This window comes from Archocentrus centrarchus, chromosome 21, assembly GCF_007364275.1.
Source record: "Archocentrus centrarchus isolate MPI-CPG fArcCen1 chromosome 21, fArcCen1, whole genome shotgun sequence".
Classification (NCBI taxonomy): Eukaryota; Metazoa; Chordata; class Actinopteri; order Cichliformes; family Cichlidae; genus Archocentrus; species Archocentrus centrarchus.
The window spans coordinates 24,153,293-24,180,590 of record NC_044366.1 but is presented as its reverse complement, the minus strand read 5'-3'; the positions used below and the strand labels follow the sequence as shown (position 1 = coordinate 24,180,590).

General features: G+C 40.9%; 1 protein-coding gene across 1 annotated transcript; it reads left to right on the top strand.

Annotated features, from left to right (window-relative positions):
• The first annotated feature begins 665 nt into the window (after positions 1-665).
• LOC115800662 (target of Nesh-SH3) lies at positions 666-27,258 on the top strand. Its single transcript, XM_030758142.1, is given in 21 exon segments — positions 666-948; positions 8,223-8,402; positions 8,526-8,594; positions 8,709-8,841; positions 10,126-10,316; positions 10,817-10,860; positions 11,600-11,648; positions 12,619-12,675; positions 12,880-12,963; positions 17,240-17,422; positions 18,143-18,193; positions 22,183-22,245; positions 23,370-23,492; positions 23,843-23,932; positions 24,036-24,245; positions 24,691-24,796; positions 25,357-25,436; positions 26,012-26,041; positions 26,148-26,306; positions 26,554-26,677; positions 26,763-27,258. Coding segments are annotated over 21 exon segments (2,235 nt in total). The 5' UTR covers positions 666-854; the 3' UTR covers positions 26,878-27,258.
• Positions 27,259-27,298: the final 40 nt, after the last annotated feature.

The window sequence follows — 27,298 nt, the reverse complement described above, 5'->3', positions numbered from 1 at the left end:
TGCATATGTGCAATATATTTCAACTGCAGCATTGTTCAGAAGCCAAAAAGGTTTCATCCACAAATTATACCATGACTCAGTTCAGAAAAGACAAAGTGATTCAGATCAAGGAGTCAACTCTGATCTTTAAGGTCTTTAACCTTAACCCAGTGTTTGAGTTGTTTTAAACATATCACATTCTTTCCCTAGCTTAAAATACTGGTAATGAAACAAAATCCAGGGTTTTGCAAAATTGTCCAATAGTATCCAAACACTGGTACACAGACTGAAATCTGAATAGACAGAAATTTTGTTCAAGAATATGAATAAACTGATTTTTTTCAGTTTTCATGTAAATGTCATATCTAGGACATGAAAACTGGGATACTAAAAACATCTACACTACATTGATAAGAAAACAAAAAGAGACACAACACAGTGAGCTGAGAAAAGAAAAAAAAACTGCATGGTGGGTGGCTTGGAGAAAACGTCCTCTCCATTTCCAGAGAAAGGGTGTGAAATGGCGAGAAAAAGGGGAAAAGGAGAGATGGAGGAGCACGAGGAGAGTGGGTGTGTCTTACTCCATCTGTCCCCTCCCTCTGTTCCAGAGGTATAGATGGTGCAGGAGCAGCCTGCTGCATCCAGAAGTCCAATCTAGTGAGCAGCACTAGTCCTGAGAACCAGCAGCTCAGAGAAGTAGTCCAGCCACTCAGAAGCACCCAGCCTGACTCCTGCAGCTGCATCAGACACTTCGCTCAACCACCTGTTGCCAAATCAGTGAGAACATTTATTTCTGTGACTCACTAGTGGTGTGAGATCTCTGAGGTCGTTCAGATCACTGCAGCTCTGAGACTCAGAGCCAACATCAGCAGATCATGAGGATGCAACAGCACTCGCACACCTTCCTGGCCCTTATCCTCGTGGTCTTCATCTTTAGGATAGTTCTGTCTGGTTCCTCCGTGATCAGAGGTAGGTGACCTTTGCATTTGTATTACTTTGTTGCACTAAAACATCATCAGGTGAGAGTATTGGTTGCATTTGAGGTGATGTGTTTGTTGCATATTTCAGTGATTGCTCATTGTGGTTTTCTCTCCTAATAGTTCTACAGTGTAAGAGCTGTGCAAGTGAAAGTGAATATAACAGTCTTTCTGCCTTAGTTTGACTGTTGACTTGTCCAGTTGTATGCTGAGATATGCTTATAAAGACAGTTTGATTTCAGTAGGAAGATGGATATTTATTTCAAGCACAAATGACAAAAGTAAGGACTTGTAACAGAACTGAATTAACCTCAGACTGGAAAGCCTGTTAAATGATGTATTCTTCCTTTTAAAGCTCCATGATAGTTCCCAAAAACAGTTACAGAAAATGAAGAAAGTGAGGGAAACTCATAAATGATAAATTAGACAAGAGTTTTAAAATGCTGTTTAACCCTGAGTGAAGGCAAATCAGCGTTCTGCTCTAATGCTACCTGTCAGGGTTTCAAATTGCCTTGATTAGACGCTGTGTGAACAGTTTTTGTTTTTTAATGATGCCTGTGCTTTGTCTGCATTATTGAAATGCGGTGAGCAGACATAGCCAGATAGGTCATTTACAGCTCACAGGTCAAGGGTTAGACTTGTAGAAAAACATATGGGACAGCTTTCCCCGAAATCATGCCCACCAAGCAGATCTGAGTAGCTGAGTAAAAGTCAGCCAGTTACTTGCATGCATTGCCTCTGGCAAAAGATTTTTTTAATTTCATTTTTTAAAAACATCTGGCAATTCTCATCAAAGGATTATTATTATTACCAACCCTCCCTGAAGTCACCACTTAAAATTAAACACACAGACTCTTTAGATTAAAAAAATGTCCAAAATGCCCACAAATGCTGACAGAAATAGATTTTTCTTTTGATGCAATACCTTATTGACATATACAAAGATAAAACCAGGAATGTTTAAAAAATTGGTTAAATATATGTTTGTAAATGATCAGTCTGAGGGCTCCAACTCATCACCCCCCCCCCCCCCCCCCCCCCCCCCCCCCCCCCCCCCCCCCCCCCTCCAATTTTTTTTAATAAGAGGATGACAGGGTATGTATATTTGGATTCTTGCAACATTCTTGGAAAAATGCACAAATGTTTTACTTGTTCTGTAATCATCCAAAAACCAAAGTGAAAACACAAACTAACACTACAAAAGTCTGTGCTTCATAGCCTTGCTCCATTTGGGAGTAAAACCTTGCCCTTTGAAGATTTTGATGGTACTTAAAGCGATTTGAGGTGAGCAGGCTGGAGCTGGTATAAAATGGTAAGCACAGTGAAAAAGCCTGCCTCCAGTGTGTGACCTCCTGACTGAAGTTGGCTTTCAGACAAATCTCAGTGTGCAGCTTTGGCAGCTAGATGAAAGTGGCTGTGTGTATTTTTGCTTTGGGAAGAGTGTTAAATGTCTGTATCTCTGTTCTTCTTGGACCAAAGATATAACCTGGTATGCTGCAAAGTGTGTTTGCTTTCTTCTGTGATAGATATAGCAAAATATATGGATGCCAGTCTACTTTCCAATGCTTTTTTTTTTTCTAGTTATGCATTTGTGCTCTCTTAACACTTTTTCCATCTGTATCTGAATGAGTTAAATCTCTGGTAATACTGAAATTATTTACCACTATTCCACCTGAGGACGATATTGTATAGGCTGCTAACTACAGCTGCGCTAGACCAAACATGGCTTCATGCTATGTGAAGATTAGTGAGAGGCAAATATGGCTGGAGAGAGGAAAGTGGATGAGATTAGAGGACAAGACAGATGAACTCAAAACACTTTAGGAAGCTAAAAAGAGGATCAGGTTGACGGAAAGGTGGCGCTTGACACATGCAGGATGGCAGAGATGGACTGAAGGGGATGAAGGACGAGATGGAGCGACACCATAGGAACGAGGGAAAACAGATGTTGCTTGCACTTGAATGTGATTGGGGGGGGGGGGGGGGGGGGGTATAGAAAAGCAGGAGTACAATTCCAGGCACAATGATCTCCTGCTAGGTTGCAAAGCACGGTCTCCTGCTGAATTACAGTAGATATTCTCTGGGCTGAATTACACTGGTCTGGAGTTATTCTCATTAAAGCCATTATAGGTCAGTTTTTCAAACTCTTGCTGCTTTGGCTGGCATGGGGCTCTGAGAAATGTTCACACTTCATTTTCTTAAATGAAGGTGACTACTATACCAAGTGCCATAAAACATCTGTCTATCCTCACAGGAAAAGGAAGCCAGGTCTCCTCTCCACATCTTTGCTTCCAGCACAGAAACCTGAGAGGCCAAAAATACTGAACACCAGCACTGCATCCAATCTCTGAGAATCAGAGCACCATGCATTCATAAGCAGGATTTCATGTTTGTGTATACAGTGTATATGGTGGGAAGGTTATCGAGTTGGGGTCACTGGAGCAGTGTTTATAAGAAATGTATAGAAATTTTGGTTACCTGTAGTTTTTCAGCTGCTCTGACTCAAGACAAACTGACATGAATTCATGGTTCTGTGTCACTTCCACCAAAACTACCGCATTAATTCAAATAAAGAGGCCAAAAGTTCTTCTCCATCACATTTTGAAAACAAAACAGGCATTGCAGTCTGCTTCAGCTTTTCTTTTTCAGTCTAATTGTTCTCATTTAGTACAATCCACTGCATCAGTAGAGAGGAGAGACAGGAGAGCACGAGCAGGCTGCTTACAGTGAAGATCTGTGGTTTGATAAATGTCAGACATGTATTCATAATGATTTAAAGCTTAAAAGGCACATGCTATGCTGATCCATGTTGCAATATTTATTTTTAACGACCAAACATAAAAATATCACGTTGCACTCAAGTTGAAACGTAAGAGAGCATCTGACAGCCTAATTAACCTTCTCTCTTGACTGGAGGATCATCCGTCAGTGATCCAACATGGCTGCTCTGCAGAGCCAAGATTAAGCTTCCCATTTGAGGGTGTTTCTCTATATCCAGCCAGCAGGATTACGTTCTCGTGATGCGGGTCCAGGGTGACTACAAGGGTGAACTGTTTGTTGTATGATGTGGCAAAGTTTATTGCATAATCTGACAAGTTTATTGGCTGACTCCCAGTGTTATGATTGATTTGCTTATACAGTTTTCAGTGATAAATTGGCTTCAGCCCACCCAGTGTGTGTGTGTGTGTTTGCAACATACCAATGAAATGAATTAAAACAGGTTTGTTGTTGGTTATATGCATATATAGTAGCATTTTTTTCATTCAGTTTTTTAAAAAATTCTGATAGCCCTTCTTCTCAGCATTGATCAGTTTTCTTTTTTATATCTGCAGCATCAAAAGCTTTTCTTTAACACTTCCTGAAGTCTTCCTGCCATACTCCTAGCTGTTGTAGTATATTATCCATGCGTTGGTCTGCTGCTCCAGCTGAGTCAAACCAGTCATTGCTTGCTGAATTGAAATACCTACAGAAATGATGCTACAGATATTAGATTTAAAGCTCTAGTACAGTGGTTCCCAAAGTGTGGGCCGGGGTCCCCTGGTGAACCGCAAAGATACTGCCGGGGGAAAGGGGGGGGGGGGGGGGGGGGGGGGGGGGGCAGTAATAACAAAAATTCAGTTTGAAATTCCTCACAAGTTTGTGCAGTTACATATTTATATAAATTATTTATTTATTTATTTATTGTTATCTGATTTAGCTTTTATGTGTCTGGAATAAAGATTCATATGATATGATGTGATATTTATATGAAATGAATTAAAACTGGCAATAGGAGGTGGTTAGTTTGTGATATTGCTCATTACTTTGACCTAAATTTAGATCTAGAAATCTAGAAAGAGAGAGCAGATTTCTCCCATACTGGCTTCTCTTCATTGGCTCCCTGTTAAATCTAGAATAGAATTTAAAATCCTTCTCCTCACATACAAGGTCTTGAATAATCAGGCACCATCTTATCTCAAAGACCTCATAGTATCATATCACCCCAACAGAGCACTTCGCTCTCAGACTGCTGGCTTACTTGTGGTTCCTCAGATACTTAAGAGTAGAATGGGAGGCAGAGCCTTCAGCTTTCAGGCGCCTCTTCTGTGGAACCAGCTTCCAGCTTGGATTCGGGAGACAGACACCCTCTCTATTTTTAAGATTAGGCTTAAAACTTTCCTTTTTGATCAAGCCTATAGTTAGGGCTGGATCAGGTGACCCTGAACCATCCCTTAGTATTTGTATGCTGCTATAGGCCTAGGCTGCTGGGGGGTTCACATAATGCACTGTTTCTTTTCATTCATCTTATTTACTTTGTTTATACTCCACTCTGCATTTAATCATTAATTGTTATTAATCTCTGGCTCTTTTCCACAGCGTGTCTTTTCTCTCCCCTCAGCCCAAACGGTCGCGGCAGATGACTGCCCCTCCCTGAGCCTGGTTCTGCTGGAGGTTTCTTCCTGTTAAAAGGGAGTTTTTTCCTTTCCACTGTCGCCAAGTGCTTGCTCATAGGGGGTCGTTTTGACTGTTGGGTTTTCTCTGTATTATTGTAGGGTCTTTACCCACAATACAAAGCGCCTTGAGGCGACTGTTTGTTGTGATTTGGTGCTATATAAATAAAATTGAATTGAACCATCCACAATCACATTCACACCTATGGGCAATTTAGAGTGGCCAATTAACCTAACCTAGTACATGTCTTTGGACTGTGGGAGGAAACCAGAGGCTTGAGCCAAAGTCAAATCGAACCCAGGCCTTTAGCAGGGATGTTATTCTAACTGTGAGGCAGCAGTGCTAACCACTGCGCCACTGTAAGATTATGAATTTAATTGTCCTTAAATGACATGTCTTTTCATGTGGCTGAAAGCATTCTGTGATCTCCTGTTTGATGGGGTCAGACACCAGCAGAGCTCAGGAAGACCCTAACTTCAAATAATCACCCCCCCACTCCGCCACCCCCTCATATTTCATACAAAGAAACACTCACAATAACTGTGGCTTAGCAGTTTTTCATGCATGTCTAAAGCTGTTTTCACACATACGCTGCAGCCCTGAACTCTTCTGGGTGCATGTGAGTATGCAAATGTCTGACACTGTTTGACATTAAATGGTCTATAACTTGCCTGCTCTCACTGTGATTTATGAACAGTGCAGGTAACAGTCTGGTGTATTCACAGTTTGTGAGTGGCTGTCCTGCCCCCCCCCCACCCCCTGCCCCGCATTATTTGGGCAACACCCTTGCCTAAACCAAACAAAGTATTTTACAGTAGTGAACGCAGCTGACGAAAACTGTCTCCTGTGCTACATGTGAGAAAAGAGATTCAAACCCTGTGCCAACCCGATTAGCTGTACACTTCACATGAAAAACACGATTCATTTCTGAATCTTTATTAATTTTTCTCTGGAAATACTGATAAGCCTTAACAGTCTCTAAGTGGTGCATGGGCCAAATGACCAGGCTTTGGGCAAGTTGTCATAGGGCAGAGTGAATGTTTGCTTTTTCTGGAGAATTGAAATCTGTTGCCAGAAGTTTCCTAATGTTTTATGCGCTCTGAGCCCATCTCCCTCTGCGCCAGTTTCTTGTTTTTATCGGAAATAAATGCAGAATTGATAGGTTACACATAGCTGGAAAAGCATAAGGGTATTTTTCAAATCCAGGGCTTCCCCCTCTTTCACTGTCAGTGTCTGTTTTGGCATCTGGATGCTGCTGGCAGTATTCCTCCTGCAAAGTTCCACTATTTCATTTAGCACTGAAATATGAGCCAAGGACATGTGCTGTGGAGAGTATAATACAAGTTCTAATCCAGGAAGAAAGTCCATTGTTTTAAGCCTTGTAGACTTTGAGGAGTGGAAGTTTTAGTGCATGTAGACTCGTTTGTGATATCCACTGCAAAAACATGTTTAAATATGCAGAAGATGGAAATGTGATTGACATTAAAACTTTTAGCTCAAGTTTAACTTAACGCTGGCACATTCTGGTTTAGTCTCAGTCATATCTAAGTCTTTCCATCACTACTGCTCACAGATTGTTATCCAAGTCTGCACTGGTGTTACTGTTTTACATGTGCACCATGTGTGTCAGTCACACTCCTGGTGCAGCTGCACTTGTCTCAGTTTTCTGATGTTTATTAGTACTCCTATTATAAACTGGCTAGCTGTTAGCATTCCAAGTTATTGGCTAGTGTGACAGGCCACATGGCAGAGGTAAATAAGAGATGGAGAGTTGCTTTTCTGTTGGCTTCATGATGATGCCAACTTTCCTCATGAATTTATGACACCATTTAATACAGATAAACAGATTATTTTAAAGCCAACAAAGATCATTTTCCATGGAACATGTCAACCCTAAAGGTTTTTTAGGTCACCACGAAAATACAACCATGGTATTGTTTAGTGCCTGTTTTCATCTAACATTTGTCCCAAGCTAAGCTGACTGGGACTTTATTCTTTGTTTGTGCATGTATTATTCTAGGCATTTTTCAAATCAGCACAAGTTGTAACAAAGTTACAGTGTTTTATTTATTTATTTATTTTTTCTTTGATAACTGAAAAAATCACCGATTTTGATTTACAGTGTTGTTTTCAAAAGAAACCTCCAAGCATACACACATTGTGTGTTGCATCCACGATTACTGCAACAAGCTGCGGCATATGCAGTTTGTGATACTTGTAGTTTGCAGAAAATTTATTTTTGGAGAGCAAGCCTGCTTATAAAATGGTAAATGGACTGGTTCTTATATGGTGCTTTTCTACTCTACTTGAGCACTCAAAGAACTTTATACAACACATCTTCATTCACATGAGCACTTTTTTCTACATTTCTGTGGCTAAGTGCTTTCTATCTAACATTCATACACACATTCACACTCCAATGAACGGGGATCGAACCACCAACTAAACAAATGTCTGCTTTCACTGTACCGCCTACTGTTTTTCTTTTAAGTGGTGGACAGCAGAAGAATCCAAGATTTGAACTAAAATGCGTTTATTTGAAGGCTGTAGATTTTGATTTGCTCACCTGTCTTACACAGTATATCCTGACTTTTGTGATATGTTGTTTGTACCCCCCCCATGTACACTTGCATTAAAAAAAAAGCACAAATGAGCTCTGTTTGATGTTGTTAGAAGCTCTGAGGCACACTTGATTGTCATGAATGACTATAGTGACCACAAGTCTGGTTTTATCTTTAAATAACCTGAGTGCATTCTGCTCAAAAAGGAGCCAGAGTGTAAAAGAAAATGCACAAACCTTAAAAGGATCAAAGGTGTCTTTTTCTGCTTCCTTAGTGAGACGTCAAAACATGAAAGTCCGCATCAGCACCACAGGAGACACCATTGTGATGACCTTTTTGCGTCCCAACACTGACACCAGGCTTGAGGGATACATCCTGGGCTATGGCAGCAGCATGTTCTCCAAACAGTTCATTCAGCTGCCAGAAAATGGAGAGCCATATGTGACAGAGTTTGGTAAGAAAGCCTGGTAACGCACCATGTAGGACCAGGTGGTTCCCAATACATGTGCATTGTGGTTGCTGCTAAGGGATGAGCTTCAGAGGAAATACAACCTGCAGTTTGTTCTTCTGCTTTTAGATGCTGAGCCTAAGTACCTTATAGCTGTCCAGCCCATTCCAGCTAATGAGGTGAAAAAGCAGTGCACAGGTACGTCTGTTTTAAAGGAAAAGTAATTGTCACCAGTGTGACTTAGAGAAAGTGTTTTTTTGGACATTAGGTGTGACCAACTGCACATTAAGTAAGATGCTAATTTATTCTCAGGTAAAGTGGAACTCGAGAAACCACTGCACCTCGTCATTGGGTCAGTGACACCCACCTCAGTTCTTCTGTCCTGGGGGACACTGCTGAAAACCCCTTATGAAGGCAACATCATGAATGACTGTCTCGAGGATGGGTGAGCTTAAATGCGTTATGGTGTAAAACAGGTGTTGTTTCTCTTAAAAAAATAGTGAGATATGAACCTTTAGACCTTCAGGGACTTTGTGAGGCTTCTTCGATCCCAGCTCTGTGTCAACAAGATGTAAACAAAGTATAAAATTAACATGCAGTCATTTAGCTAGTTATTTTTGGCCCCATTCCTTAGTCTGTTTTTTTGCATTTTGCTAAATTGGTTTAAAAATAAATTAGCTTTCATAAAGTCTGGGGTTATAAGGAGTGTATTGTTTTTCAAGATTTGTAGTGAATTTTTGGATGTTTATTTCCTGCGGACAGCAGGAACATCCATCCTTGGGAAATATTTGTTGTAGTGATTATAAAGATGTGCTTTGTTTGCAAGTTCAGATGTGACTTGAATTATGAAGTCACAGAAGAAGTACATGTTTTAATGAAAATTTGCCTCCTGGAGCTTTATGTAGCTACTGCTATCAATCCCACTGACCTGCTCTTTGTGACTGGAGACTACACTGACCCATCCATTATTCTAGGAACATGGAATTGCACCTGTCTTCAGTATATTTACCACTTAGCAGTGACATAGCTGTCACTGCAGCACTGGCTAATGGGGATCCTTTATTCTCCTAAAGTACCCGTCTAGTGCCTGGAGATTTCGTTTTGTGCGAGTGCTGTACTGTAGTTACGATGAGCTCAGTCACAGGTGGTGGAATAAGTCTTTCCCAATCCCACCTCTCTCTCTCTCTACTCACACACACACATTTGGTGCAGAGAGCCTGGAATAAGTACATAAACAGTGAATGAGTCCCTGAAGCCTCTCAGGTTACTTAGCACTGCATCCAGGGCAGCCTGTGCACAAAGGTGTTTAGGAGTCCACCCACACAACAATGTGACACAGATTTCATGAAATACTGTTTTTTTTGTTTTTTTTTAAGTGACTTTCCTGTTGTTTGGAACAAAGCTTCCAATGGTTAAATGTTGCGTCCATATGTATCTCCTATATAAAGGAAAATAACCATGGATTCGTTGGTTCTGCCAAGAGAAATAACAAGATCCTGAGAAATGGTGGCATGGAAAGGTTCATTTATCACTTTGCTTAATGAAATGGCATTCATTCACAGCATCATTGGCATTACTGTGCCATACTGAAAACAAGGTTTCACTATTAAAAGAAAAAAGATGACATCAACGGCACCATATTCTGACGTCTTGTACTTCTTGTACAGTCCTTTTAGATGTGATCATTAGTGGATGCAGTGTGAAATCTTCTGCTCTGCCCTGTTCCCAGACACTACACAGTGCGTTATCGTGAGAAGAACAGGAGGTGGAACTACCAGACCTGCCCTACAAGTGATACAGTAATTGACAATCTGAAGCCAAACGCAGTCTATGAGTTTGGCGTCCAGCCAAACTCTAAGGACGGCACTGGTGCGTGGAGCAGGCCGGTCATTCACAATATCAGCATAGCAAGAGCAGAAGGCAAGTTTGATTCCACCTGCTGTGACAAATGCTTCAAATTTGATTATAATAATTTCACCATCTTAATAAAAACATAGATTGACAGTTAGTAGGAGAAACAGTTAGAAATGGTGGTGCTTGATGAACCAGTATAAAAGTAGAAGGTCAGGATTTAGCAATCTCACAACTGGTTGTTTTTTCACAAATATATTTAATGACAATTCTTTGACAGTGTAGAAGAATCTGGTTGTCATATTTTCTGAGGGCAGGTTAAAGACAATCCAATGTCCAGTCCAACAATCTCAAAATTAGCTCTATTAAAGTGCAGAAAAGTTCAGGGCTGCAGTGCATGTGTGGGCGTGGCTTCAGTGTGGGCGCGGCATTTCATGTAAATGCAGTATTTTATAATTCCTGTTACTACGTAGTGTTACTGAGTCAAAACCTGTATTATTATTTTGTGCTTTCACTTTGTTATTTCCACTGAAGTCATTTATTTACTGATTCTTCTCCTGTGTTTTTAGAGAAGGCCATCAGGAAAATCTTTAAGCGCCCTGTCAGCCCTGTGGTATGTAATGGATACAGCCAATTTGTTATCAAAACAAAACCAAAGATTTAGTGTTTTATTCTGTTGTTATGTGGATACATGTGCTACTAGAGCTAGAATATGCTCAGTATTGCAATAAACAAGTGAGTGTAATGAGATGGCACAGGTACACTTCCTCTTAAAATAAAAAAAATGGTTGTGTATTTGGAACAGGCAATGTGCTTTAGAGTCCTTGTAGACTTTAGTGAGCTTATGCTATTCTCAGGGTCATTTGCCTCATTAATTTTCCGTCCAACTGCTGAATGGAAACGGGATCAGTGTGGCCAGGACAGGCCAAGCCAAAGAGAGCAGTCTGCAGCCACAGCTAACTTGAGTGGGGATTAAAAAAAAGGGAGATGAGTTGGAGGCACAAAGGAGGAGAGATAATAACGCTGAATAAAGTTCAGAGAAGAAAAGTGGCACAGATTTTCTAACAGTGCAGGGTTGCTCTGTGGTGCCAAAATCATAAAACAGCACAGCTGTTGAGATTTAGCGTAGAAGAAAGTGGATGGATGGATGGATGGATTTGCCCTTTAGGGAAAGCTTTAAATAACAAGCCTGTCACCAGGGACTTTACCAATTGGGCATGCTGTAAAGAGGCTATAGGTTATGCAACAAAGAGAAATTTATAGTACAGAGCAAATCCTGATTATTTTCACCTGTTGTGATAGTTATGGACTAACACCCACTTCTTTTTCATGTCTTTTCATCGTTCACCTAGCAGAAACCTGGAACTTCAAATTCCCACTCCTCCCTATTTAATCACCAAGGTAAGCCAACAGAGACACTGCTTTGATACAGAAGGAAATTTTTTTTTTTTTTTAATTTTAATACATAGCAGCACATTTTACTGCTGCTTTGAGTTTGAATTCTTTTCTACTGACCCCTGCTGTAAGATTCAACACTGGAAGTATCACTAAGGATATAATTTATTGTTCTGCAGACAGGACCTCCCTATAGACCTCCAGTCTCTAAAATAACTTTAATTAACTGGGCATCGACTGCATGCAAAGTGCAATTTTTAACAGCATTGTGTTCCAAACATTTACAAGAACTTTCCGTGGGTCTTCCATCCCTTCTAGCTCTTCTGTCTCTGTAATCCAAGATTGACTTAACAAAGTTAAGATCAGTTTTCTGCAGAGTTGATATCATCTGTTGGAGGACTCCTTTTTTTGTTTCTTAAAATTTTTTTGTCATTAATGTGATTAAGTGTTTGAGTTTTTTTGTCATACCACAGAATTGATTTCTTCAGATGCTTCCCTGATAACATTGTATTGATAATAATTTAGATACTTAGAGCTTAACACTGTTGAATATACCTACTTTGCCGTCTACAGCAAATATAAGTAGTTTTTTTTTTTAATCACTGATTTCTCAGATGTGTACAGTAATATGAAAAGAGTTGCTACTCACTTTAACAGTTTAAAAGACAGATATTTTGCAAAGAACAAAACTGTAATGAGCATTAACACACCAGAGGGATAATATGTCAGCATTGTATTTACAAATTGTTTCTACTCCCACCAAAATTGATTAATGCAGATGTTTCCTAATCTTATTCTTGGTACCTCAGATTCCACGATTGATATCGGAGGATTAAACCGGTGATAAATATTTTTGTTGCTTTTCTGAAACGACTGAGTAAACGTGATCATTTCTTGTTTTTTTTTTTTAGAAGTGAAATTGAAGGCATCATAGGTTTTCTCTCCTTGACTTTAAGTTCTGCTTTATCATTGTCAGTTCACCATAACAGGACCAGGACCTTCTCCAGGAACATAACCCCACAGATGACTCTTGGTAATGACTTTTCTGTCCTAACTGAGTTCAGAGGTCAGGAAGATCTCTGGACCCCATGTCTGACAGTTCTACCTGACTTCTCTATCACTGTCCTGATTGCTCATTGTTTACTATACAAACACCATTTACAGTAACTGTAAATTCTACGGGTTGTAGACGCATACATTTTGTCTTGGGCCTACTAACATACACTATTTTTCTCAGCTCCAACCACACCTACTACTACTACTAAGGAACCCCTGTCAACTCCTGGATCCACAACACCTGTGTTCAACAAACAGCCAATTGGTAAACAGAGAATCATAGTTCTTTTTGGAAAAGCTTCATGGCTCTCATTGTGGCTGTGTAAAATGATGGACTAGGCAGACTGTTTTGAGAGGCTGTCAGTGCTTTACAGAGTCCTATTTTAATAGTTGCATGAGCAGCTGTTTGGGTTGTAATAAGGTCAGTGATCTTGGATGCATGGGATTTTAGGCAAACAACAAAGCTCACAGAAATTGCTGATGATGTTCTCAAAGTTCAGTTGTTGAAAATTAGTTGAACAAGCCTGAAAGCCAAAGTGCTGCCGATTTCATATTCCTGAGAAGTCTGTGACTTTTCCTGAGCTCTGAGAACCTCATTAGCTGCTACTCAATCAAAAATTAATTTCAGTCATATCTCAAAAATTATATCTCAGGTAAATCCATTGTATTTTTTTGATGTTTTCCTGTCTCTCATTTTTTGCTATTTTAAACCCATTATTTTTATTTATGATTACCATTTTTTTTTTTGGATGATTAGAGGCTGTTGCTTTCAATACAGCACAGGTGGGGGTGAAGAAAAATCTGCATTATAAAACTGCATGAAACAGATGTGTCTCCTTCAACAGGAACTTCAACTTATGTTAGTTCTTTTTCTTCCCTTTCATTGTCCTGTGTCCCCTTTGTTCACATTTATCACCTCAAACAAAAGGCTTTGCACAAACTCAGCTCTGGATATGTATTGTGAAACTATAAAAGTAGACATTGAGACACAAAATGGGATATTGTCACTTCCCCAAGTAATTGGACATCAGTCTAAATTTTGCCCATGTACACCACCACAGTTTAAAATGGATACAAATGAAGCAATCAAGATGTCACTGAAGTTGTACACTTGTAGCTTCAATTCAAGGGGCTTAGCAAAAATGACAAGATTAACTATTTAGGGATTACAACCATTTTCAACACAGCTCCTCCATTTTCAAGTCTGTGGCCTGTTTGTTTTCTTTTTTTTTTTTCTTTTCAGGATTTGGTGAACTCTCACTCTGGACTGGGAGCTTTGGTGAATGGTCAAATCAAATCCCAACTAGTTATTTTTGTTTAAAATTCTGAATTAAATCTGAAATAGTACATTCCATTAACATCATTACCTGTGTTCAAATCCACTGTGGTGGTGTATAGAGGTAAAGTTATGGAAATGTTTTCACTGTTGAAATACTTATGGTCTCAAATGAAATTATTCTTTGTTGGGATACTTCCTAACATTGAACTTCAAAACTCCTATTTGCCATACTTTTGCTTTGCTCCTTTCTTTCTCTTATTTTCTGACTTCCTCTTTTTTCTCCATTTTCTCTCACTGATGTGAACATCTGATCAGACTGAACAAGCAGGTTAGAATGTTCTATTAAAGTTCCACACCAAGTCATCATTCAATATTATTAAACCCTCATTAGTCAAAGCCTCTTTGACTAATGAGGGTGAATTTAGATGCTCATCGTGTTTAGACATTCTGGCTGTAGTAGCCTTTTCTGTCATAACACAGCTTTTACCTTGCAAATACCTGCATAAGCTCCATCTGCCTTTGAAATTGGACCCATCATATCAGACAAATACCAGGTAAAACATACTGTGTTCCTTCTTCTTTGGTCTAATATTTGTTCTGAGTAGCACATCAGCTGGTCTAAATTTCATTTGGTGAATGTCCCGCTTTTATGCACTTCCTATAATGAAAATAACTTTTTAATTTTGTAAATGAAACAGAAGAAAATATGTTACTGTTGTTATGAAATGAAACTATTCTCACAGTACAGTACTGTGGCTTCATGGCCATATTTTCTTTGTCTCATATGACCCAGGAAGAGGAAACCGCTCCAGATCTGTTGTGCCTCCTTTCATGGAGGTCCCATTAACTCCCAAACTCCATCTTGCACTACATATAACAGCCACCATGGCATCTGTGCCAATAGTCCAGGCAAATGTGGAGAATCGTGGAGACCATGTACAACCTCAGCCTAACACCAAGCTCCAGCATCTGCATCCACCACTACCACTACCACAGCCAAAACCCCGACAACCTCAAGTGAATCCCAGAATTAAGGCTGAACATCTGCCAAAGCCCCATGGCCAAACTGAAAGACAACCCAACATAATATCCCAGCCCAAAGTCCAGACCGAACCACAACCCCACACAATACCCCAGCCCAAAGTCCAGATCCAACCACAACCCCGCACAACATCTCAGTCCAAAGTCCAGACCCAACAACAAACCCACACAACAGTCCAGCCCAAAGTCCAGACCCAACAACAAACCCGCACAACAGACCAGCCCAAAGTCCAGACCCAACAACAACCCCACACAATACCCCAGCCCAAAGTCCAGACCCAACAACAAACCCGCACAACATTCCAGCCCAAAGTCCAGACCCAACAACAAACCCACACAATACCCCAGCCCAAAGTCCAGACCCAACAACAAACCCACACAATACCCCAGCCCAAAGTCCAGACCCAACAACAAACCCGTGCAACAGTCCAGCCCAAAGTCCAGACCCAACAACAAACCCGCGCAACAGTCCAGCCCAAAGTCCAGACCCAACAACAAACCCGCACAACAGTCCAGTCCAAAGGCCAAACCCAACCACAACCCCCCACACCACCACTTCCTAAACTCCATGCACAGCCACGACCCCTAACAACAACCCAGCCTGTATTTCAAACAAAACCTCAACTGCAAGTCCAAACAACATCACAGCCCAAACTCCACACCCAGCCTCAACATCACCAGGCAGTATCCCAGCCTATGGTGCAAACCCACCCCCTTTCACTGCCTCAGACAAAACCAAAACTCCAATCACATCCTCAAACCACACCACAGATTGAATTAGAACCAGTGCCTCAGCCAACACCCTACACCAAACACCAGACCCAACCTCTAACACAACAGCAACACAAGACCCAGACCCAGCCTCAGAGGCAAAATCAACTAGGTTCCCAGCCCACACCTGCGTCACCCCTTCAACCCACTCATCCAACACCCCAGCACATACCCTATACCAAGAAAACCCTACTACAGCCAGGTTTAAGCACCAGAAAGCAGTCTGTAACACAACCTCAACACAAGAACCAGGACAAGCCACAACCAAAAAGGCAGTCTAAGCTTCAACCATCAACTCAACCGAAAAAGCATCCAAAACCTCAACCAAAGCCAAGAGCAAGGGATCAGCAACACTCTCAGCCAAAAATTCAGTGGCCGTTAAAATTACAAACCCCCAAAAATACCCTGGACCATCTTGTAACTCAGCCCATTCCTCAGCCTCAGTTTCCACCAAATGTCCAGTCACAACCTAAACCTAAGCCACAGCTTCCATCTGAGCCCCAACCTAAACCTCAAGCTGGGCTTCAGCTTCAGCCTCACTCCAGGACGTACTCTGGTCCCACCAAGGTCACCTCAAGGCAGGCAGTCCCTACGGGTAAAGACCCTACTTTAACAATCAAGACCTTAGCTATTGTTAATTTTTAATTATTATTTCATTTTTAACAGGGGCATGTTTTTAGAATTAGTTTTTACAGTAATAATGTCATGTCTTTTATCTCAGGAGTTGCTAGAATGTATCTTTTAATTAATTATATGTTTAGATAGTATTCCATACCTTAATTCAACCCAAGAAGATATCTGCATGACCTATGTGTAAGAGTTAATTCTTTAATATAATGATCGCAACAATCTTTGAAACCAACAATACTGTTTGGTTTTGACAAATAGTAGGGTAAGCCCCCTTTAAAAGTAAAAACTATGTTCACATGCATATTATACCAGATATAAAGTGAGTTTTCTTTCACACAGCTCCTAGTCCACACGACGAGGGCAAACCTCTACCAAGACCTGCCCTGGCTACAGAGAAGGCTGATAGATACAATCATGGTAAACACCATGACAAGTTTGTCCCATTACCATCTCTGCTTTTTTTGTCAAGCCACACAGAGAATGGTGCTTTGAGTTGTATTTCAAGCCATTTGACAGTGTCACTGCTTCCCCATCTCCATCTCCATCCAATCACCCCACACACCCTACCCTATTGTTGTTCCTGTCTCCATGTGTGCCTCCATTTTCAGTGCAGCACACCTCACCTCACGCCTGCCAGTTCGCAACCCGAGCAGTCTGACTAGCTTTGGATCTCGTTTATGGCTCTCTGTCATTTCATCCAGTGTTTGCTCCTCTGCATTCTTTTTCACTTACATGCTTTACCATTTATCCCATCTAGGTAAAGCGTTCAAGCTCAGAAGTGGATCTTCTCTAACTTCCAATTGCCTTTCTACTCATCTAGGTACCGGTGTCCTCAGGTCGTCTGAAGTTCCTCGTTCTTCCATTAGCTCATCCGTTCCTACAGCAGGAAGAAACACCACCCCGCCTCGCACCTGGGTTCCTTCTCATTCCACTAATCATGTTGTCAGACCATTCTCACCATCCAGGACAGTCACTTCCTCCCACAGTTCCAGCACACCTGGCGGTAATAGAGTACTCACTTTTGCTTTGCTTATTTCCTTTTCGAAGCAGCTACCTCAGGTTATTCTCTTCTCTTTGCACTTTTTCATACTCAGCAGCTACAGAAGAAGATGAACAAACTCATGACTAGAGATTTTAGCTACATGATCTCTGGTGAATGCACATATTAGTTAATTAAATGCTTGTGCTGGTCGTCTTCTGTTGCTTTCTTATGCTATGATAGTACACATTCTGCCACATGTGCTTGGTGTGTATTTAACACTTTTACCATGAGCAGCAGTGGCGTCTATGGTGTAAGGGTCGTTAACATGATTTATGGTCCCTCTTGCTGGCCAGGTGGGAAGTCTGGCCACAGCACTGGCCAGGACACATCACATTTTATACCAGCAATGCCAAGCCAAGCACTGTGCAGACAGCACAGCCACCACAGTCCTTTTTCTCTTTCTGTATCTCTTTCTCTTTTAAACACACACTCCTGTTCACTATCCAGATGTGTAGAAGAGAAACAATAGTCAAATTTTAAAAGATTTTTAGGTTTTAAAGTCATATAAGTATCCAAACACACTCTCGAGCTTTATTGTTTCTGACATTGGTCAGCGGGAAAAGTTAGAGATTGTAATTAAGACAAAGAGCACTTTTTTTTCTCACCTTTACTTCTTATTTAGTATTGGTATGTTTTTCCTCAATGACACAAAACATATAACAGACCTTTCTCTCCCTCCAGCAGCCAGTGGGGTGCATCATAGAGGTGGGGTGTGGTCCAAAGAAAAACCTGGTAAAGACAAACCAAGATAACTGCCTTTCAGTGTTCCTCACTTACTAACCTAAGAGGCACCGTCATGCCCCATCCCACACCATCACACTGACCTGTGCTTTTATCACAATACTCTTATGCTCTGTGACTTTCAGCTTGTCCCTCAGTGCGACAGTGTTGTCTGGTCATGGTCTGTGTCGTCTGATGCGTCCAGTCCTAGAGGCTTATACTTGACTGAGACTGAAGCCACTACATATAATAAGCCTGTCTTCATATTTTTAAGTCTACAGCACGACCTGTGCCGGACCTGTAATCAGCTGGTTTACATTAGTCTGAAAGTGCCAGTCAGGAAAGCTGAATGTAGGTTGCCCCTTTTTTGGTCACTCACATTGTTTCCATTCTGCCAGGCAGGCTCAGTTAATTAGAGTAATTGAATCCATCTCGAGTAGTAATGCAAACCACGTTGGGGCCACATGTATTAATGGTGGCGCTATGCTCACTCCTTGTTCTTGGGAGTTGTGTAGAGCGGTTGTGCTTCAGTCCCATGTCACAGCTGGTATGTGTTATTTCTGGAAACTTGGACAGTTTCAGAGGTCTTCAAGGAGTCGCAAGGCTCTCTGGAAGCAGCTCTACAAAAAGAATATTCATTTTGCCTGCCACCCCGCTCAGCTAAACACAAATCTCCCAGTGGCTTTGTTTAAAAGATATCTACACATAGTTCACCTTCCTGCCTCCATGAAGTAAATGGCATGCAGCTACACTGTTGCTGTTGACACTACTGTTGCTAAAAGCTTTGTAAAGTACACAATAAGCTGGTACACAGTGTGTGCTTTTAATGAAACTAAGAATTAGAGCGTGTCCACAATAGCTTTATGGACCTGAGTTTCACACTGGCATTTAAACTTGAAATGATTTTTCAAAGCTGTGCTTATAGTTGGACGCACGTGTCCATCAATGAATTCCATCCGTGAAACCCATGAAATCTGAGTGTGTGGTGCAAAAAGCAATAACCCTGGTGTTGTGAGACACTGGTATGTAATTCAGTGAGAATATTTGTCTGGCCTGACCATAAATCCTGGTGTTTTGGTTGCATGCATTTTCACATTCTAACCTCGAAGAAGATGAAGTTATCTGAGAGAAACCAGAACTCACACTGCTGCTGCTGTTTTAAATCACAGATTTGAGTCAGATGCCTTTGGCATATTAGAGGCTCAGTGTGCTCCTTTAGTGGTTTTATTGTGAGACAAAACCAAACCAAACTCACCTGCTGCAGAAACTGTTGACAAGCTCTCCTCATGTCATATACTTTGTAGACATATTATTGACTTATCACTTTACACCTTGATGGCTCATTTCTTGTTCACTTATGCATGACAGCACCTTCAGAGCTGATACTATGCCCTCTTTCAATTCTAAGGTTTTACGTATCAGGGCATAATATAAATAATCTGCTCCATACCAGGTTCTAAAATTACTTAAATACAACCTCAGATGAACAACAACATATGACAGAGCGTCATTATTTATTTAACAGAAACCAAGCCAAAGTTAAGAAGTAGTTTGTGAAAAACTAACTGTACCCCATAGTGAACTAGTCATTCTCTGTATGACTTTATCAGTCTCTCATATCGTTGTGGAGGAATTTTTGGCCACTCTTGTTCACAACGTTGCTTCAGTTCATTGAGGTTTGTGGGCATTCGTTTATGCACAGCTTTCTTAAGGTCCCACCACAGCATTTCAGTCAGGCTGAGGTCTGGACTTTGACTGGGTCATTGCAACACATTAATTCCTTTATTTTTCAGCCTTTCTGTTGTAGATTTGTTGCTGTGCTTGGGACCATTGACCTGTTGTATGTCCAACTTTCCACAAGCTTTAGCTGTCTGACAGATGGCCTCACATTTGACTCTAGAATACTTTGATACACAGAGGAGTTCATGGTTAACTCAGTGGCTGCAAGGTGCCCAGGTCCTGTGGCTGCAAAACAAGCTCAAATCATCAGCTCTCCACCATCATGCTTGACAGTTGGTATTAGGTGTTTGTGCTGATATGCTGTGTTTGGTTTTCACCAGATGTGGTGCTGTGCATTAGGGCAAAACATGTCCACTTTGGTTTTGTCTGTCCAAAGGACATTGTGTTAGAAGTCTTGTACTTTGTTCAGATGAAACTTTGCTAATCTGAGTCATTATATTATGTTATTTATAGAGACTTTCTCCTGGCAACCCCCTTCCGAACAAGCCATACTTGTCTTTTTCTAATTGTGCTGTCAGGAACTTTAAGATTTAACATGCTAACTGAGGTCTGTAGTGAATCTGTAGCTCTTGGGCTTTTTACAGTTTCTCTGAATATTGCATGGTCTGACCTTGGGGTGAATTTGCTGAGATGTCCACTCCTGGGAAGACTGGCAAATGTCTTGAATGTTTACCACTTGTGAATAATCTTTCTCACTGTAGAATGATGGACTTCACATTGTTTGGAAATGGCCATATATGGGCAGCAACAGTTGCTACTCTAAGATCATTGTTAATGTCTCTACTCTTTGGCATTGTGTTAACACACACCTGAATGCTCCAGACCAGCAAACTGCCAAAACTCCTGCTTTTATAGAGTTGGTTCCACTTCCTGATGATCAGCTAATTGAGTGCATTTGATTAGCAGCACCTCGCTGCTTCTTACCGTCTTACTTCCTATAGAAGCAGTAAGGGTGTACTTAGTTTTTCCACACAGTGCTTCCGCATTTTAGCTTGGATTTTGTTAAATAAATAATGAAATGGTGTAATATGCCATAAGCTTAAGATCTGGTAAAGACCAGATTATTTTTCATTATGTCCTGATATGTAAAACCTTAGAATTGAACAAAGGTGTACTTTCTTTTTATCATGACACACTGTATGTGAGACAGAGGTACTCCTAGATTGTATTGTCAGTGTTAATCATATTGCTTCAGGTATGTGCCTTGATATCATCAACTCTCTTCTCTGGGTAGTCAGCACCTGACATCACTGATTTATACTGACCAGGGAGAGGTTAACTCCAGAAACAAGCAAACGACTCCAAGAGAAATAAGCTCTTGCCTTTATGCACAGACAGTTACTTTATTTTGTTATCATAGTGACCATTAATGAACATCCAAGATAAGAAATGATAAATAACAAGGGGAGTTGATGCTCTGGAAATAAATCTTTAAAGAAGTCAAATATGAAACATGTAAAGGCAGTTTTTTTTTCCTCCCAGAGTTTCTCTGCCTCTGTGATATAACAACATTAATTAAGGATGCTTTTGCTTCTTTATAAAGCATCAATTCAGAGCAGAGCCTTCCCGTTAAGAAAATTGAGTTTGACAGTTTGTAGCGGAGGTGTTTTCATTGCAGAACCTTGCCCTTCTTTGTGATTACTTATCCAAAACCACTAAAGCCATTTCATTCCTCATGTTCGCTTAAGCAGCTCAGGCTGAAAATGATGTGATCTTCATCTCCCTGTTTGGTCCGATTTTTATATTTATTTTGCATTTTCTGTGGTGCAGGTTTTTTGTGGAACATTTTATGGTCAATCAGCATCAAATCCTTTTTTTTTTAATGGAATGGAGTCCAAAAAAAAAAAAAAATTCTGAATTCCAAAAAAATTTGGCCCGCCTTGGTTTAAGTATTGGGTTTGTTTTTTTTGGTTTCTTCACTTCTCAGGATGAGTGGTTCAAACTTTTGTTTATAGCTTCCAAACTGACACGCATTTACATAAATTCCAGGTTGTGGCAGGATTTCACAAAGAAACCTTTAGGCACTTCACATGCAACTTGTTTGGCTGCTGCATTGTTGCTTGTATTACGTTTATGTTGTATTATGTTTCTATACTCTTTTTTTGAGTGCAAGTACTTCTGCAGATGTCTGCTCTGATACATCTCCCTCTATCATTTTTTGCAATCTCACATTACTCAACACTTGTTTTCAGTTCAGTTTCTCTTCTCCAGTGCTGACCGTGTTCTGCTTTGCTTCACTTGTTTCCCATGATTCCTTGCAGGTCTGCGTCCCCCTGCCCCTAGCAACAAGAAGACCAACCAGGTGGGAAAGCCTAGCAGTCACGGTGAGGGCAACAGTAATGATGTCATAGATCACTGAACACAACTGCACCTCACCCTGCGTACTCTAATTACACACACACACAACCTGCTCTTTAATTCTCTCCCTTGGATGAGTTTTAAAGGAGAGTATGGAAGAAAAAAAACAAAACAATAAAAAAAAAGTTTAAGGAATAATTTGTCATAAATAAACAACCTGAGGTTTTTATTCAATTCAATTCAATTTTATTTATATAGCAACAAATCACAACAATAGTTGCCTCAAGGGGCTTTATATTTTAAGTCAAAGACCCTACAATAAATCTTTATAACATATTGAGTTTTGAGTAGTGGGGTAGAGGTGCTGGAAGACAAATAATAATCTTTTTTATCTGTCTGTAAAACGTCTCTAAACCTATTTCCAAAGATATCAAAACTATTGGTTGAAGCCACACAGGCTGGTCTGCTTATTGACCAAATCTCCTCCATGAGCATCACTTGTATTACTCTCTTCCCTGTAAAAAAATATCTGTTTTGTATCTGCATGATGCATGCAGAACTAAATCTTAATACGCTTGTGTGAAAGCAAAAATTTTTTACCCTTTTTCCCTACACCCACCATATATTCAACTTAAATTCCTGATTTTTTTTCCAGATTGAAGTGTCTCAGCTGTTCTGCATTTATGTCCATCGCATTTTGAGAACCACCGTCTTAAGCTGTATTTTCCAAAAGAAAAGCACTCACATATTTCAAAATAGCTTGCAAAGGAATTACAGTGTTTACTAATGCACAAAACTGCATTTATGCTGTATTTATCTTCTCATTACAGCTCATCTCATCTGCTTAGTTTCTCTCATCATTTTCACATAACTGCACTTGTGAGCATTGAGCAAGTGTGTTTTTGTGTGCATGTGAGTGCATCTGGGCATCCTTGGTCTCAGCAGTATGCATTCTGGCAGCCCTCTATCCCCTTTAAAGAACACTAGAGATATTACTCAACAATCAATCTCTGATCTTTCAGCAGCCAGGAAAAGGCCGCTGAGTTGTTCAGTGAGGATGGCCAGAGCAGATGGATCGCAACTGTGTATGACTGTGAGTCAGACAATGAGGGAGAAGAACTGATCTCCCCTCCTGCTGTTCTGTCCTCAGATAAACCCGCGGACAAGAAACAAGGAGAAAAAGGCTCCATCTTGGAGCTGTTCCCTCTGGTGACAGCCAAACCCAAGCAAGAGCGCAGACAGCAGACGACCACCACGGCCCCTGTGTTTAACAGTACGAGCAGTGCATTTTGTAGTGTTTCTTATGAGGAACATCATTGCATATGTACAAAATGACCTCATACTTAGCTGTGAGTAAAAGCATAGAGAGCTTTGCAGTCATTGCATTAATAAAGAGAATGTGCTAGTGATGCAGCTTGCAGATGTGTATAGTAGCAAGATAAAGAGAAAAGCAAGCTCGAGTACTAAGGAACAGACAAAGAGTCTGAATGCAGGCCAGAGCAGGTGCTGGGCTACCTGGTCACTGACCTGGGCCAAAGCTGTAAAACTAAGAGAGGGAGAGCTGCCAGGGACTCCTGGCTCATCAAAGTAACCCCATCTTTTCTAAACTTTTTCCCCTTCCAGCCAGCCACTTTGACATATATGAAAACTCCTCCATATTCAGCTCCTTGCCTGCTTCAGAGGTAGACAGCATGGGCAATCCACGCTTTATAGGTAAGATTTAAAGTACTTGCCATCACTAAGACCGATCAGTGTCTTAAGGAGACATGAATTATTAGCTCCTGTTAAAATAAATACTTAATATACCCACACACAGCTCCCCATGTTATCTACAAGACGGATAAGAAGCCACATGAGCCGTGCTCCATCACCTCCTCCCTTGCTTACTTCCCCGATGAGGAAGGCAGCGATCAGAATGTGACCGGTCCTCCCCGCCTACCTCCGTCCAACCTCACTGTGGTTACCGTGGAGGGCTGTCCATCCTTTGTCATTCTTGACTGGCAGAAAACCGACAACGAAACCAGAGGTATGCAAATAAAAGCCTAATATTTAAGAATGACTGAAGTGAAGTTGAAAGCCTTATTAAACAAAACTCTGCCTCCCAGTTGCATGAATTGATTGAGGTGCCTGGACTTCATTATACTCTTTTTGCAAGTCTTGATTAGGAGTCTAGGTTGAGTGAGCTGTAATCTGTTTTTACAAACCACATTTGGACTCGTGAATATTAGCCAAGATCATTCTATAAAATATTAAAATGGTTTCTTAAGCTGTCTTGTAAACTATGTGCAACAAGCGAATAAAAGGCCCTCATGGACAGACACATCACAACAACAAAAGACGTGTTCTGCCTCAAGTGTCATGTGTCTCTTATTAAGATATGTCACTGTTTTCTGAATTATTTCATGAATAGACAGAGTTGAAATGTGAAATGTTTTGATTAAATACACTGTGTGACTTCTCCCTTTTCTCAGAGTATGAAGTTGTTTCCACCACTACGGGCCCGAATGGAAGGGAGATGTCAGTACTGACAACCAACCAGACACACACAGCCGTGGAGAATCTCAAACCAGAGAGCAGGTATTCACCCCCAGGCGTTCTGATATAATCCTTTAGTCTTGTTTGGGATTGAACGGTAGGGTTTGTCCATATAAATCTGTAGGTGAACAAATGTGGTCCGGCTGGACTAAAGTGACTGATTGCATTACTAAAGTTCACCAGTGATGGAATTAAGAGAAGGGTATTAAATTGCACCGAAGTGCTCTGAGTGTGCGTCACTTAAAGTTAATTCCAGATTCTCCTGAACTCTCGAAGCTTGTGCAGTGAGTCACATTTGGTTTTCCTCACACAAAATGGCCAAAGTGACATAAAAAAAAAAAAACCTGAGGGGAATCTGGGTGGAGTGGGTCACTGAGTTTTCAATTAGATCTCAGCATCTGGAGTCTCAAGACTCACCAAAACCCTCCCCTGGGCTGGGTTTGCTAGCTGAGCTATTGCCAGCACATCTGAATGCACCACGTGGAATAATCATCAGCTCTGTGTGTGAACCCACACTTAGCTGTCAGACGCTGCTGTTTATTTTCTTCTTTGTGTATTATTATTATTACTTTGTTTTGTCCTTAATATTTATTTCTTTTCAGTTATGAATTCAAAGTAACACCAAAGAATGAGCTGGGAACTGGACCCTCCACTGATCCTGTAACTTTTAGCACAGAGTCAGGTAAGTTTTACCAACCATCTAATGCAGGACAAATCCACGATAAATCCTCACAGAAGAGACTTTTTACTGTATGCAAATGCCACTGTATATGTTACTTTCCAGGCTGTGATTAGCATTAATTCTCAGTGGACTATTAGGCAGTTGCTAGTCTAATCATTTCAGCATGGCAGCAGGGGAATTGCCTGATTAAGGCTCAAATCTTGGGGTCTTGTCAGCTCATCAGATGTTCTCTGAGGCTCATTTCTAACACATCACGCACCTGGTGATCACAGCATTAAGCTGAATTCACTCCATCCATTAAGCAGCTGAAATGTGTCCCAGTGTGGATGAGCTCTTATATTCTTAGTTCACAGTGGCAGGCACTGAAGAGGGAGTGGTTAGCTTAATTGGCCTCCTGCCCTTCTGCAATCAAAGCCCAGCCTGCTGGGGTTGCATGCTGTAAATAATATGCCAGATATACTCTGATACAAATCTGGATTTGTTTAGTAGAATATTTTAGGATGTCTCATGACTGCCTGTTAAATCTGAAATTCTTTGATGATTTTACTCATTACAACTTTCCCTCCTGTCTGTAGCGGACCCTCGAGTGAGCGAGTATGTTTCAGGTGATTATCCCCCCCCCCCCAACTCAACTCGACAAGTTGTGAATCCATAGTTTAGATCCTATTGTTACGTTACACAAACTCTTTGTTTCTCATTATTACCTCACAGGAAAAGATGCCATCTGGACTCAGTTTCCATTTAAAGCTGACGCCTACTCTGAATGCAGTGGAAAGCAGTACGTGAAGAGAACTTGGTATCGCAAGTTTGTGGGCATCCAGCTGTGCAACTCCTAAAGATACAAGATCTACCTGAGTGAATCTCTCAATGGTGATTATTCAAAGAAATCAGTGAACAAATCAGAAGCCAGAAGTAAACTACAAATCATTTGCAAACACAGTGCTGTCTCTTAAATATCAGGCCTTCAAAAACATCACAAACAAATCATCTTAACATTCAAAAGTGAATGATGGTTCATATGCTTCTCTTGGTTCTTCCTTTAAAATTCATTTATAATGAACTGGGAGTTGCGCATTACGAGGTAGCTGAGGAATGACCTCCCTTCTCCCCACTGCAGGGAAGTTTTACAACATAGGGGATCAGACGGGATACGGCGAGGACCACTGTCAGTTTGTGGACTCCTTCCTGGATGGCCGGACTGGCAGCCATTTACTGGCTGACCAACTCCCAAGCAAACTGGGGTATTTTGGACAGCTGTAAACAGCAACAGATTATTTAATGTCTTTAATTTAGTAGAGTCTCATCTTTCCTCTGTTTGTTGCCAGGCTTCTACAGAGCACTGAGACAAGAGCCCGTTTCCTTTGGGGAAATTGGAGGAAAGTCGCACACAACTTACGTGGGCTGGTATGAGTGTGGCACACCCATACCTGGAAAGTGGTAAGACCTCAAAGGACTGTCCAGGAAGATGGACTTAGGATGGACTAGGCGATGAGGAAGAAGATGGACATCAAAGACGCCCGAGTGAACCCGAAGGGAGGTGGGCCGTCCCACCTGTAGATGGCTCTGTCTGTTTGAAATCACTCTCCCGTCCCAGACGTGATCATCTACAGGACTATTAGGCGTCACAAAACTCTCTAGTGAATTTATCAAAAATGTCCTTGCGGACAAAAGAATGCAGGAGTTTGAGTGATCCAAAATGTTGAATATACATTTAATCACAAGAGAAAATCTTGGGAAGCTGGCTCCCAAAGTGTAATGACTTATATGATAATATTTATCAAGAATATTGAATATTATGTGTCCTCTGGCTTTTGAGATAAAGTACAAACATGTTTCCCAGTATTTGCATGTTAGTGAGCACA